The 12986-nt window shown below is 47.9% G+C and overlaps 3 protein-coding genes across 3 annotated transcripts; 1 reads left to right on the top strand and 2 right to left on the bottom strand.

Moving 5' to 3' along the window:
- Positions 1-1712: 1712 nt before the first annotated feature.
- Positions 1713-2536, bottom strand: GIQ15_01644 (uncharacterized protein; the record flags this gene model as incomplete). Its single annotated transcript, XM_033549061.1, has 2 exons — positions 1713-1990; positions 2059-2536. 2 exons carry the CDS (start codon positions 2534-2536, stop codon positions 1713-1715), a joined length of 756 nt encoding a protein of 251 aa, XP_033410012.1.
- Positions 2537-4059: 1523 nt separating this feature from the next.
- GIQ15_01643 (uncharacterized protein) lies at positions 4060-6678 on the bottom strand (the record flags this gene model as incomplete). The annotated part of the gene is made up of 9 exons (XM_033549060.1): positions 4060-4209; positions 4258-4662; positions 4710-4782; positions 4831-5026; positions 5082-5691; positions 5943-6061; positions 6111-6211; positions 6260-6521; positions 6591-6678. 9 exons carry the CDS (start codon positions 6676-6678, stop codon positions 4060-4062), a joined length of 2004 nt encoding a protein of 667 aa, XP_033410011.1.
- A 2849-nt stretch (positions 6679-9527) lies between these two features.
- GIQ15_01642 (uncharacterized protein) lies at positions 9528-11125 on the top strand (the record flags this gene model as incomplete). Its single annotated transcript, XM_033549059.1, has 2 exons — positions 9528-9896; positions 9947-11125. The coding sequence occupies 2 exons, from the start codon at positions 9528-9530 to the stop codon at positions 11123-11125; spliced, it is 1548 nt and encodes a 515-aa protein (XP_033410010.1).
- Between the last annotated feature and the right edge of the window lie 1861 nt (positions 11126-12986).

The raw sequence follows: 12986 nt of genomic DNA, 5'->3' as shown, positions 1-12986 counted from the left end.
ACATTTCTTGGGAAGCGTGCTGGCATGGATCTACTCTCGATTCGGACGACCTTGTGTATACTCAGATGGAGTGGCCTATCGAATGTTCTACTAGGCTTGTACCCTCATATGACGTATGTCTTCTCTTTCTTTCTATTCGCAATGTGGGATTCGTTGCTAATTGTTACTAGTCCTTTAAAATCCGTGCAATATCAGTGCTCCATGGCACAGGCCTGCCTCAACACCGATCCATTTCCTGGAAATCCGGGCTTCCGCCTGAGGAGCTAGTACCGGTTGTCCTGGCAGACTGCGGGCCCGTCGAAGGCATATTACCTCTTAGTTTCGTTGACAGGCAGCTAGAAACTGCCAATGCCATAAGTGCGTTCGTGGATGCGAGTAGCCAAGTTATTACGGGCTTCGAATTCGACTTCGGAAGCATTAAGCTTAACCTCGGCAATCTACATCCATTGGTAACTAAGCTTTCGTTTTATACCAACGCCCAGGCGAAGGAAACGTTTGTCGGAATTGCCTGTGCGAAGTCAGATAAGACCATAGCGGTCAAGGTAAAATCTCCTATTCCATATCTGAATACAAAAGCTTACCTAGATTGCTAGTTCTTCACGAGTTTTGGGAGGTGTGTTATCTTCGGGAATCCAAAAGTGGAAGAATGGCATGCCGCGTTATCACCTAATGGGGTATTCTGTTCATTCATGGCCCATACGGTTAATAACCCATTATTTTATTGCTCTCCTTTGTATATATTATTCGAGCTAACACTATTAAGGAAATAAAAGGTGTATCCGTTGTCGGAGCTTTACAGCGGGAGCCCGAGCAACGACACACGGCAACTAATGTTTTCCTACCAACGGCACAATATCCAACTACAACTATTGAATTCGGGACTAGCGAACCACATACAGTGTTCATTTCCTCCGCTAATTTCACCGCCGTGTCTAGCATCACGGTATATAGTGAGGCTTCATCCAAATACATCTGTGGGGTCAAGGTCCTCCACAAAAACGGATTTTCAGATATATTAGGAGAAGTGAGAGAAGAGACCCAGTCTTTTATCCCGAGTGATGAATTGATATATATCCGGGTGTTCTATACCGTTAATTTCGGAACATCTTATCGGGTGAGAGGTCTACGCTTTCAGTACGCTTCCTATTCCTCAGACATAGGGTGCTTGGAAGGCTGTCTGACTGAGGATATTGATCTTTCAGGTGTTAGTGACCCCTACCTGTTATCTCAACGACGACTAATTATGGCCTAGCATATTTTATATTGGCTCTTTGGCACATCTTTCTCATACCTGACCTTAACTGCAATAAGTGTTGGCTTACCGATGTACAGTTAGATATGCGGTATAAAATATTCCGCGTATTCAACGACGAGTTGAGGTGGGGAGAGGGGCCCCCTCACAGGTTTATACCGTTGACGTACGATATTCTGATAAATTTTTATTCAACTTCTATTCTAGATAATACTTAGTTGTTTTATATCAAAGTTAACTCTAACTATTTGGCATAACGGGGATCGTACAGTAGTTACTATATGTGTGTGTGTGTGTGTGTTTCATTTACCCTGACCTCTCCCCTGGGGGATATGCAGGCTACCACAACTATCTCTACCCTTATGTCTAATCTATGGTGTTCTATTACATGCAGACGAAATTAGAGCCTCGTCTTGGGGGCCTACGTTTGTTCCGTCCTTGTGTCCTTTTCTGTCCATTTCTATAGAACTCCATGCCGGGTTGACCTTGGCTTGGGCTTGTACCTAGCTAGGCTAAAGCGAGTGCCCAGCAAGTAGAGCTCCCTTGGCGCTTCCCTGTCATCTGCAAAGAACAAGATGACCGTGGAAGTTCCGATAAACCCAGGGGCGGCGGCAAGCTTGGCTGAATTGTAGTCTCTGATCTCCTGTTCCAAAGTGCTAGCAGCCACTGGCTGCTTGAGATACAAGATTCGTCTGGCCCATCTGTCTTCATCCTGGACCCGTTTGACTGGTGGCAGTCCTGCATCCAAAGGTGCTGGCATTTAAGAACCGCCTCCACTGTGCTTCTGCAGGTCACCACTAAGTTACCCTGTCTGGACCGAGCAACTCCGACAACTTCAGGGAAAGGGAGGTGTTTGTTGAGGTTATCTCGAATTGTGACCGGGTTGAAGTCCTCCCCCACCTGTGTCTCCATTATCAGGGTGAATCGCTGCAGTGATGCTGGTGTTGGGTTGGTATCCCTTGATGTTGTTCGCGAATCGGTTCGCAGATCGGTTCGGTTCTTTGGTTTTGATCTCGGTTTTGGGGGTGCTGGGCCCCTGGTCGTGGCTGCCTGTGCGTAGGTCTTGGGTCTCTGTTCTGCCGTGGGGGGTGATAGCGGGGTCTCCTCTGTGGTTTGAGGGGGTTTATTTGCCGTGTCCACAACATGCTGCTCTGGCGGCGAAGGTGCTTCTGGTGTAGGTATTACTGTTTGTGCGACTGCGTCTGCAGTCTTGACTTCCAGTTTTATCGGAGGGACATCGGTTCCTGATGCGGACTGGTTCCAAAGTGCCTGTATGTCCGCCATACGCGGATCGTGTAGATTTCAGGGGCCGGAGCTGGAGCTGGGGTATAAGTGCTTTGCTGTGTCGTCACTAGAGCAGCTGAAGAAGCTGCTTTCTTCTTTGGCGAGGATTGGGTACTGTTGTTTTTGCGTTTTCGCGGCATCTTCTCTCGTTTCTTCTCGCAGAACTGACCTGTACGTACTGTCATATCGACAACCAGCTCCAGCTGCCTTCGTTCTTTCCATGGGGCCTTCCAAGGCTCTGTCTGTTAACACAGTGTTCGACATTCGAAAACGGCGGAAAACTGGGGCATGCGAGGACCCGGGACTTGAGAATCAACCAGCGGAGGAAGAGGATGAACTATAAAAAAATATAAAATATTGTCCTAAGTGGCGTTCCTAGGTCTCCATTGGGGCCAAGGCAATCGGACCCATAGCCGGCCCCGTCTGTGGGCTAGCATGGCCAAGAGTCCGCGTTCTTCGAGCCTGGCAGGTCCCAGGGCCACGGACCATAGACCACTATAGCCCAACAACTCCGGTCTCCTACCCGCGGATTGAGGACACGGAAAGGCCCCAGTCACCCCGCCTCGGTCCCTGTGCCGGAGACAGGTCCGGGCTTTAGACCCTGGCCCTATGCCCGCAGACGCCCTAGGAAAGCTGACTTATTTCCATGACAGGTATTGGGCCACTCGGGTCATCAGCCCCTGTTCCCTGTTCCCGTTTGGGCCAAGGACTCATTTCAGCGTGGTTTCTTAGTGTGCACTAGCATATACTTAGCAGTCGCTCATCCTAACAATCACTCATTCTAGCAGTCGCTCGTTATACAAGAAGACACGGACAATGTAGCGAACAAACCTAGCTTTATCAAAAGCTTTACCGGCTGGGTCGGACGTAAAATTGAGAAGAAGAAGAAGAAGAAGCAATCTATTCTCGAGAGAGAGATCTAGGGCCGGACCCCGGCCGACGTTAGATTAGTACCCGGATTATCTAATGCAAGCCCGTCCCTTTACTTTTATCTCACCGGGCCGTGCTATCGCCTACACCAGCCTCTCTACACCAGACAATGCGGTTTTCCTCTTGACCTAGCTGGCGATATAACCCGTGTTGGTAGGTACGTGGTTTCCTTTGGATTATAGTGGCGCGCCTGGCTGACCTCCCCGCCTGCTCTACAAATCCACCTACCATGGCAAAACTGGGGCATGAGCAGACCCACACTAACCTTTTTGGGTTGATCCCTGGTGCACCTTGGCGGCGGGAAGCAGGAACACATTTTTAAACGTGGCCAATAACGTCATAGAACATTCGAGAAGGGGTCCACAAGACCTTCGGGATTCCTGTCAGGACAGGACAGGGCAGAACCCTGGACAGCACTCATACTTAACAAGATATGGGAAAGGAATACATTACGGATAATAGTAACACGAGGCTGGAACAATATATCGCGATTTAAGTAACACGAGTCCGAATAACACTGCAATTCAAGCCGAATCGGGTACATACCCTGGGCCTTGACTCGATCGAATTCGCGGGAGGAACCGGAGCCAGAATTAATCGTATAAACCATTTCCAAGTGCCTTGCAGCCTGGTTCCGGCACAAAATGTCCGCTAACACCGAGCACCGATCGAATATGAAAAAAATTCAGGCCGCTACCGTCCTTCACTGCCAGGGCATGTGCAACTGACATGGCATTTTTGATCTAAGAAATGTCAGAGGTCATCCTTGTATTGAAACTGGGCTTAAATACCTGTCGCCCGTTGATCTTGGCCTGAGCAAGTGCATTCAGTTCGTCGTCGTCGACGCTGGCTACCACACCGTTGTCCATCCGTAGGAACTGTCTGAAAACCTCGCGCCTAGCGTCAGTGTTGAGGTCGTCGTATTTGAAAGTAAGGTGGATGCGGCTCGAAATGGCCTGGTCAAAACTTTCTCCTTGGTTAGACGTCAAAAACAGAATTCCATTGGAATACTCAAGTGTTCGAAGGAAGGCTGCTACAAGGCGATTACGCTCGATATGTTCCAACGAGCGCTGTGTCAGGTAGACATCTGCTTCATCGAACAGGAGAACTGCGCCCCAAAGCATTGTTGTTTCGAATATTTCGGAAAGTTGAATTTCCAGCTCTGTAGCATTGGAGGATAGTTGTCCCGTTGTTATCTAAGAAGTTAGCGCGAGCCGCTCCCTACGCGGGGCCAATAACGTACCGAATAGAGAGGCCGCCGCTTGCTCTCAGCTAGGACTTCTGCAGTCAAGGTTTTGCCGACTCCTGGGGGGCCCCTGCATGAACTATTAGTATATACTTCGATAATGGAGGCATCCACTTACGAAAGAAGAATAACGGCTCCTTTCCCTTTTTTCGGGATAAAGTCGTCAAATTGAATGTTTTTCTTTTCATTTGCTGGGCTTAAGTAACAGTTGGTGACGGCAAGCATGATGTCCTTCTTCTTTGGAGGGATAACCAAACGGTTGAACGGCTCGTCTAACCATTCAATTTTGCTCGTGTTTTCGATCGCGAATTCACCTAACTAGGTCAGCTGTACAACTCTTTTTTTCTATTAGAAGACTCTGTCTCTTACCCCAGAATTTGTCGTCGAGGCTAAATCCAAGCATCGTGGGCGCGAAGACAAGGAGGTTGTCTTCCGATAGGTCGTTCATTTTCTTCCCGGATGACATGACTCGCTCTGTAAAGATAGTATCCACGGAACCGCTGAACAAGTCGATACTGGAAATTTTGCTCAGCAGCTTGGGATATCCCGGGTTGACCTGCTGGAACCGGTGGGCGTCAACCATGATCCTTCCATTGATGGGCACCCTGTGTTTTTTCCTATTTTCCATTTCGAAAAAGGCAACTCCTTTATAATGGCAGTGTCGACCGAACATCACATCTAGGAACTTCTTTCCGCATTTCCGAAGGCGAAACTCCACGTCTTCCTTTGCTGGGTGATATTGGAGGGGGAAAGCTTTAAGTTTGCTAATGTATACCGCTTCTGGAAAGTAATTGATTCGTGCGCCGCCTTTAACCTGCCCGAACACCTTGCTATTGAAGTTAAAGTAATGGCCGATTAGGTGGAAGAACTCCACGCCCTGCTGGTCTTTCCTTTCTGCGCCATAGTCAAAAGTGAAGGCCCTTGGCTTATCGGTCCCGGAGTATAATGAGTAGACTTTCTCACCCGGCCTGAACAGTGCCTAAAGCAAGTCGTACGTGATTTTGTCATTTGCAACGAGTGAGTCAAAACGTTTCACTGTCTCGCTATATGCCTTTTTGATGTGTTCAATTAGCTTGTTCAGATGTTGGAGAGCATCCCCAGAGCCTGATTCCGTCTTGTCGGCGTGGTTTTCATAGGCTTCCAGCTTTGGAAGAAGGCTGAACAGTAAATTGCGGTTAACATAGATCATTGGTCAGCGATATACAGAGAAAATGAAGTGGGCTGAGATACCGAGGGCATTTCTGCATCAAGGCTCACTGCTTTGATGTCTTGGAGTACATCCCTCAAGATGTCCCGTAGCCCCTCCGATTTGACGTCTATGTAAACCGTGGGCTTGGTGGTATGCTTATCTACCTCAGGATATCAGCAGTGGCCAGCAAATATCGATTTCTTACTTACCGATTCGTGAGCGGACCACGAACTCATACTCATCCAACTCAGAGACCTCTGGGGCCTCGGTTGTCACCGAGATCTCATACTTGTACTTCTTCTCATCCCACCTACCCATACGTTAGTTGCATATAACCACGGCATTGAGGCTTACTTACACCTCTTCCACGGTTCTGTATTCCAGTTTGGACGCCCGGATCCTTGGCTTATTAGGTTGCTTGGCTTCCTCTTTGCTCTTTCCGTTTGGCCCTGGCGCACCATTGTTCTGGTCTGCGTCTGATTTTTTCTGGATGGAAAGGAGAGCTTTCTCAAGGGCATCGACGAGGCGGCTTTCAGTTAAGAACTTGGGGACGCAAGGGCTACTATAGTATCCGGAAGGTGGTGTCGTAGCTGGGGAAGAATGTGGGTGCTTCGGGGAAACTTGACTAGGTCAACATTGGTTTGGCAGAAGAAAGCATCTTATGACCATAGGTCCATCTTCCACGGTACACTTGCGGTGTTGTTCATGGGTTGGGCTGCTGGGAGGTGATGGCGGGGCGTCAGCGGTTTGGCCAGTGGGCTTCTTTGTTTGGGTCATATTGGGCAAGAGAGAATCTAGGGGGTGGATTGGGCTATGGTGATGATTGTATCTGGAAATTTGGAATTGATCTTGTTGAATAGTTGTCTCTGCCTCAGGATTTGGGGGAATCTTGCTCCCTTTTATGTCCGCGATATCCCAATCCCAATTACTCTCAACTGCACCCTCGCATGGGTATCGTCCTGCTGCAATTCTGGTCACTTTGTTTCCGTATAACACTTACCAAGATCCGCGCTGTGCAATGTACAAAACTAGTATATCCAAGCTATGATTAGCATGCAGCTATGCCCCGGAATATTTGGCATGGTCTTAAGAATGCAGAATAGGACAAAAAGTGACGAAGTGAGACAAGAAGAGCATATTAAACTGCTTTGTGGGGCAAACTCATGTAGACGTTTATGATACTTAATGGGACAATGCGATACGGAAAGTTCATCTATGAAACGTGTCTTAATGGGACATTATGAGGCTCCAAGGACATTAGTACAATGCGCGGCTGACTTTGTGGAGCATAGAACACTCGCTGGATACGCAAGGAATCTTCAGCAAGTAGTAGATGAGTTAATGCATGAGTACCTAACAGGTAGCCCTGGGACATGGAAGTTTGTGCCCCGCCAAAAACCCCTCATTGCTCACTGTCATAATCGAAGCTTGGCGAGTCAACAAAAATTCTGTTCCTCTAATATTATTATTATTATTATTCTTCTTCTTCATATATTTCTAACATAACATTATCCTGGACTTCAAAAGCAGAAACCCCTATGAACTGGAGCCTGATCCTCATAGCGCGAAATATACCCCGGCCACCTATAACTGAACACCGTGGCTATGAACGAAGTGAACGAGGCTGTATTCCGAAAGGCAGATGCGCAGGATGATCAAGGGCTAGAAGAGGAGGCAAAGGCACTGTTGGTCAGAAATCCAGACCCGTTATTCAACTACTGCTTATACTTACGTAGGACGGGAAAGATGTCAAGCTTGAAACGGAGTATTATGATGGCAAAAGCCTTGACACAACGATTGCCCCTGCTGTATTGATCTATCAAAATAAGGGAAACGGCGTTATTCACTCGCACGCTGAGGGAAAAGGCATCGATATTCTTCCGACCGGGCCTAATGCAGGAGACGGGCTCAGAATCCTCGTTTTAAAAGACGGTCGAACCGGACTCGTGTTTAAAAATGTATTAATGCGACGTTTCATCGCCCGTAACTCCTGATCTATGAAGGCCCCAGAGGTATCGAACGAAGAGATAGCTAAACTCTCTTGATATCTCGATACTGATGTTGAAACCCGGAGGAAGGAGCAGTTTGACATGTATATATGGGGGAGCTATGAGTTAGGCTAGTGTAATACTTTCCTCGTTGCGATCCCATGCTAACAAAAGGTAGGTAGAATCGAGAGTCTGATGCCGTTGGTTCCTGAGAGTGCGAGTTTGTTTATTGAAATATAATACATGAGAGAAAAAGAGTAACATAATATATATAATAGTGCTCCTCCGAGATCATGCAACAAACCTAATAGTCGAAGAGACAATTCCATTCCATTCATCCCAACTCCTTGACTTCCTCGGCCCTTATCGTACCGATTATCCACACCTGGAAGCAGTCTGTGAACTGTTAAGAATTAGCGAACCGAATTTGTAGCTTCCATACTCATTCTGAGGTTCTTTGCGTATGCTGAGATTTTCTAGCAGCCCTTTGACGAGTTCTCCCTATAATAGTTTCAGCAGCCAAACATTGCGTGCGGGAATGACTACTTGCAACCCTGAGTCAAGTTTCCTTTCTCTCTCTTTACATCTAATTCCTGGAGATGTTCGCGTGTGCATGACTCAAGTTTCTGTGAAGGTGAAATACTGTGCCACCAGTGTTCAAGCTGTGGAAAGAGTTCATCGTGCTTTATCGACGCGAGATCGCTGATAGAAACTGTGACTGCAACAAGAACAAACAATGTATTCCTAATTCGATAGGCGTTCTTAAGATGTTGCTGCGCTCTGTTCTGTCTGCTTAACGTCTGCCTTGATAGGGGAGCTCTGGTAACGTTGTGGATAAGGGAATAGCAAGACTCAAGTGCCTTCTGGCTATTTGCGTCAAGGAAGGGGTTACTTTCCAGGTTTTTCTTAGTAAGAGTTAATGCCTCGAAAAGGCTGTTGACCCGTGACATTGTGCCAAGGCGTGTAGGATGTGCCAAAAATGTTATATAAATGAGAAGAATTGGGTCATCCTGCTTTATATATATACTGTCAGAATCTTCGTGTGTACGGCGTCTTGGCAGTATCAGGCCAACGCCACTCCCCCCCTGCAGATCTGTTTGATTACGGCTCGTACGTACGCTACGCCTTCCCCCATATATAGAGGCCAGATATGGCCTGTTTCCCTAGTTATTATCATCATTCATCGATATTAGGCCTATTTTTCGCTCTTTGCTATTGTATCTTGGGCTTATAGGCATTGATTTGCCGTTCCGCTGTGTCCCGTAGAGACGCCATAATCGTACCGATCATTAGCGCGCTCCGATATATACTACGATAGATGCTTGGCATTATGGCCGAACATGCCAAGTTGCCGAGGACTTTTACCCCGGCTCTGAGACTTGCAGCCGCCCCCAAAACCACCCTGGATCATGACCAACTGCTTTATGCGTGCATGTGTATGCGCATCTCCCTTGCTTTGGGGTCCAGGTTTTCTTATCTAATGAGGTCTCTGTTCCGGCTGAGAGAATGAGGAACGTGAAACAGACAACATCCCTCAAGGTCGAAGCTACGCGCCCAATCAATCGCTTCTTAGATATATAGCGATGGTTCGCTCACTTTCGTATTTTGGAATCAAGACACCTACAGTATCTGTGCCATATGACTTTCCCAGTCTCTCTGGAACCATCTCGCAAACGACAGGAGCCTGACTATCTCGACCCACTACGACCTCCATCGAAAAGGCTGAAGCTCGGGCAGCCCACTTCAGCATATTGGGATAGTTTGTCGAAGATTTGGTTAACGAAGGACGCTCTCGAAGAGTTGGATCGACGAAACAGGGCTTCTGGCAACATACCAGAGTCGCCATATTTCCGCCACCGGCCGCTCACTCGACAGTTGCAGGCGAGACTTGAGCGTCGTCACCAGACACTAACCCTCGACCCCCTAATCAACTGCAAAGCCGAGAGCCTGAGCAAGATCAAAAGACTCTCCAGACAGGGCGGACCTGACCTGTCCGACCTTCGGAATGTATGTAATTCTTGCGACATGCTGGTACTCATACTAACGCCTAAGCTCAGTTCCCAGATCCTCATATCCCTTATTATCAATCAATGAGCACAAACAGTTCGGGCCGCCGGAAGCGACGTGCGGGGACTCCTCCAGACAATAGCAACAATAGCAACAATAAAACCACAAAGACTACAAGCACTACCGCCTATAACCGGAACTTTGAGCAAAAGTTGATCGATTACGGTGTTTACCCCCCTGGATATAAGTACCCCGATGGTCAGAAACCGGAAAAGCCGAATAACTGGTCGGAAGTCAATGAACGGCTGGCGCAATCACGAGCTTCCCTCTCCCCATCAAAGTTCTCGGAGCGTGAGTTTGAAGAGTTTGTTGAGGCAGATTTGAACGCGTCCAAGGAGAAACCTATTGTACGCTTGGCCATCCCAATTATAGAAGGACGTGTCGATGATGTTAGGTGTATGGGGGGCGACTATCCATTCGGGAATCTTGCTCCTTTGACAGATGGCACACTAGCAAATGCAAAACCAGATCATTTCTTTGGCGCTCGTCCTGAGCAGCTCAGCCCTGAAATCCGCGATGAGCTTAGCGACTACATCCTACCATCGACGCAGAGCTCCCTTCCGATGGCTCCGAACTTCTTTCTTGAGACTAAAGGCCCAGATGGATCCCTTGCTGTTGCCACTCGGCAAGCCTGTTACCATGGCGCGCTGGGCTCCCGAGCAATACGCAAGCTTCAGTCGTACAAGCAAGATGAGCCACCCAACGACAAAAATGCCTATACGATAACGTCAACTTACCACGGAGGTCAACTCAAGCTCTACACAACACATCCCACCGCCCCTCGAGAAAGCGATGGCCGTCCTGAATATATTATGACTTCGCTAAGATCATTTGCGATGACAGATAACCCAGATACCTTTCGGAGCGGTGCATCCGCGTATCGGAATGCACGGGATTGGGCAAAAGAACAAAGGGACCAGTTTATTAATTCTGCGAACGAGAGACACACACAACTTCCATCTGAACTTCTCTCATCTGAACGTGAGCCAACTTCTGAACCAACTGTCGTTTTGGAGGACTCTGATACATCAGCCACATCTGATGAAGCCGAATTTCACGATGCTGAGTGGAGTTTTGCATATCCAAATGACAGCGTTGAGGATGCTTCGAACAAACATACAAGAGCCAAGCCAACCAATAGTACTAGCCGCAAGTCTCTCCAAAATTAAGTTATTTTCCATTTGCGTATATCGCCATAGCACGTAGAAGGGATATTTTTTTATTTTCTCTTCGGCTTTACCCCAAGGGTCGTGAATGAACTGTCAAGCCGTAATTTCATCAAAAGCTTGAAGAGGTACATAATGGAAATATATTGTTCCGTCAATCATGATTATTGTTAGGAAAACATTTAGAAAAGTGCACTTCCGCCTCGTCATGCCTGGCTAAGAATAACCCAAAACGGGCGCTTAGGACGATAAGATCCTAGTCTAACCCGTCCCATTTTTGAATCACAGTCGCCGATTCTGATACATTTCAGTGCTACTTGGACCCCGATTGGATGGATATACTGGGCTATGAGTCATTGAGGTGCGAAAGCGTGTAGCTTTCTCGAAATATGGGTGGCAGGGCAACATGTGAGCAGTTCTTCCTGTCAATAGTTGGAAAGTGAGATCCAACCTGATTTGATGGAATGAAAGCTAAATCGTTACAGTCTGTGTGTGTGTGTGTGTCTCATTTACCTTGACCTCTCCCCTAGGGGATATGCAGGCTACAACTACTGTACCTATCCTTATGTCTACCTATAGTGAATAATTATATACAAACGAATTTAGAGCCTCGTCACGGCCTATAACGTTATCCTTACTATTAGACACGGCTTTAGAACCGCTAGGATGCTTCTACAAAGTCCAGCACTACGTTAATAGTACTGCCCTGAGTAGAGCTACTTACCTTCTTCCATCCGTTTCCTTCCCTTCCTCCTAGCATAAGTAATGTATTGTTAAAATTAGTCCCTATCTCTTAACGTAGTTTCCGCCTTAGATCAGCTAGTTTCAGGCAGTCCACTAGGACATGCACGACCGTCTCCTTTGCACCACATTCACATTTATCGTCTTTATGGAACTGATATACTTTGGCGTGTGAGGCCAGCCACGAGTGGCCGGTCTAGAGCTGCGTTAGTAGGTAGGCCCTGTTTCGCGGTAGGGTGCCGTACAGGTGCCTGGTGTGGTTTGCCGGCAGCGAGGCGTCGATGCGCCTAAGATGCGCCTCTTTGCTTAACAACTTCCATTCACTGACCCATTTAGCCAAGATTTTGTCTCGAATAAATGCTTTCTCTTGCGAGAGCAGGTTCTGAATCAGATGTGATGGCTGTGTTCTAACTGCTTCTTTGGCCAGACGGTCTGCTACGTCGTTTCTAGGGTTATCGCAGTGGCCAGGGATCCATCAAAGGCGGATGCTAACACCATGCGCCTTTAGATCTTGAGCCGGCTTGGTGATAGCTCGTACGATGTGTTGTCCAGTCCCATTACATTGGTTCGCCAGTGTTTGCAGGGCGGACTTACTGTTGCTAAGGATGGTTACCGTTCTCTTGTCTTGGGTTTGTTCCTCTCGTCTCTCTTCTAGGTTGATTAGCTCCACGGCCTGCTGTATCCCGATGAGCTTGGCCGCATGGATTGACCAGTGAGTGGCTGACCCGACGCAGACCTTGCGCGATACCTCAACATTTCCCTGCCAATCCAGGATCACCACTACCGCTCTAATCTTGTCTTTCTGTGCCGATATATCAGAGTATATTAGCTCAGCTGCCTCTGTCCTAAGGCGAGCAGCTTCCTCTATTGCCTTAACCTGGTCTGAATCAATGGTTATCGTTTCAAATACCGGCGGATCCCACGGCGCTAGCGGGCTTGGGTCGATTGTTTTGAGTAGGTCAAGCCGATCTAGGTCCATCATCTTTATCATCTCCGCGAGCGGGAATCGAGCGCCGTTACCCACATTGCGACTCCATCTCCTGCTTCGAGTTAGCACTTCGTGGATAGGGTGGTTGCTTGGGAGCATGCACAGGCGGGCGACGGCGTCTTGAGCCCGTTGCTT

The sequence above is a fragment of the Arthroderma uncinatum genome (genome assembly GCF_011692745.1).
Source record: "Arthroderma uncinatum strain CBS 119779 chromosome Unknown scaffold1, whole genome shotgun sequence".
NCBI lineage: Eukaryota > Fungi > Ascomycota > Eurotiomycetes > Onygenales > Arthrodermataceae > Arthroderma > Arthroderma uncinatum.
The sequence above is the reverse complement of the archived record's forward strand: the minus strand, read 5'-3'. Positions and strand labels throughout refer to the sequence as shown.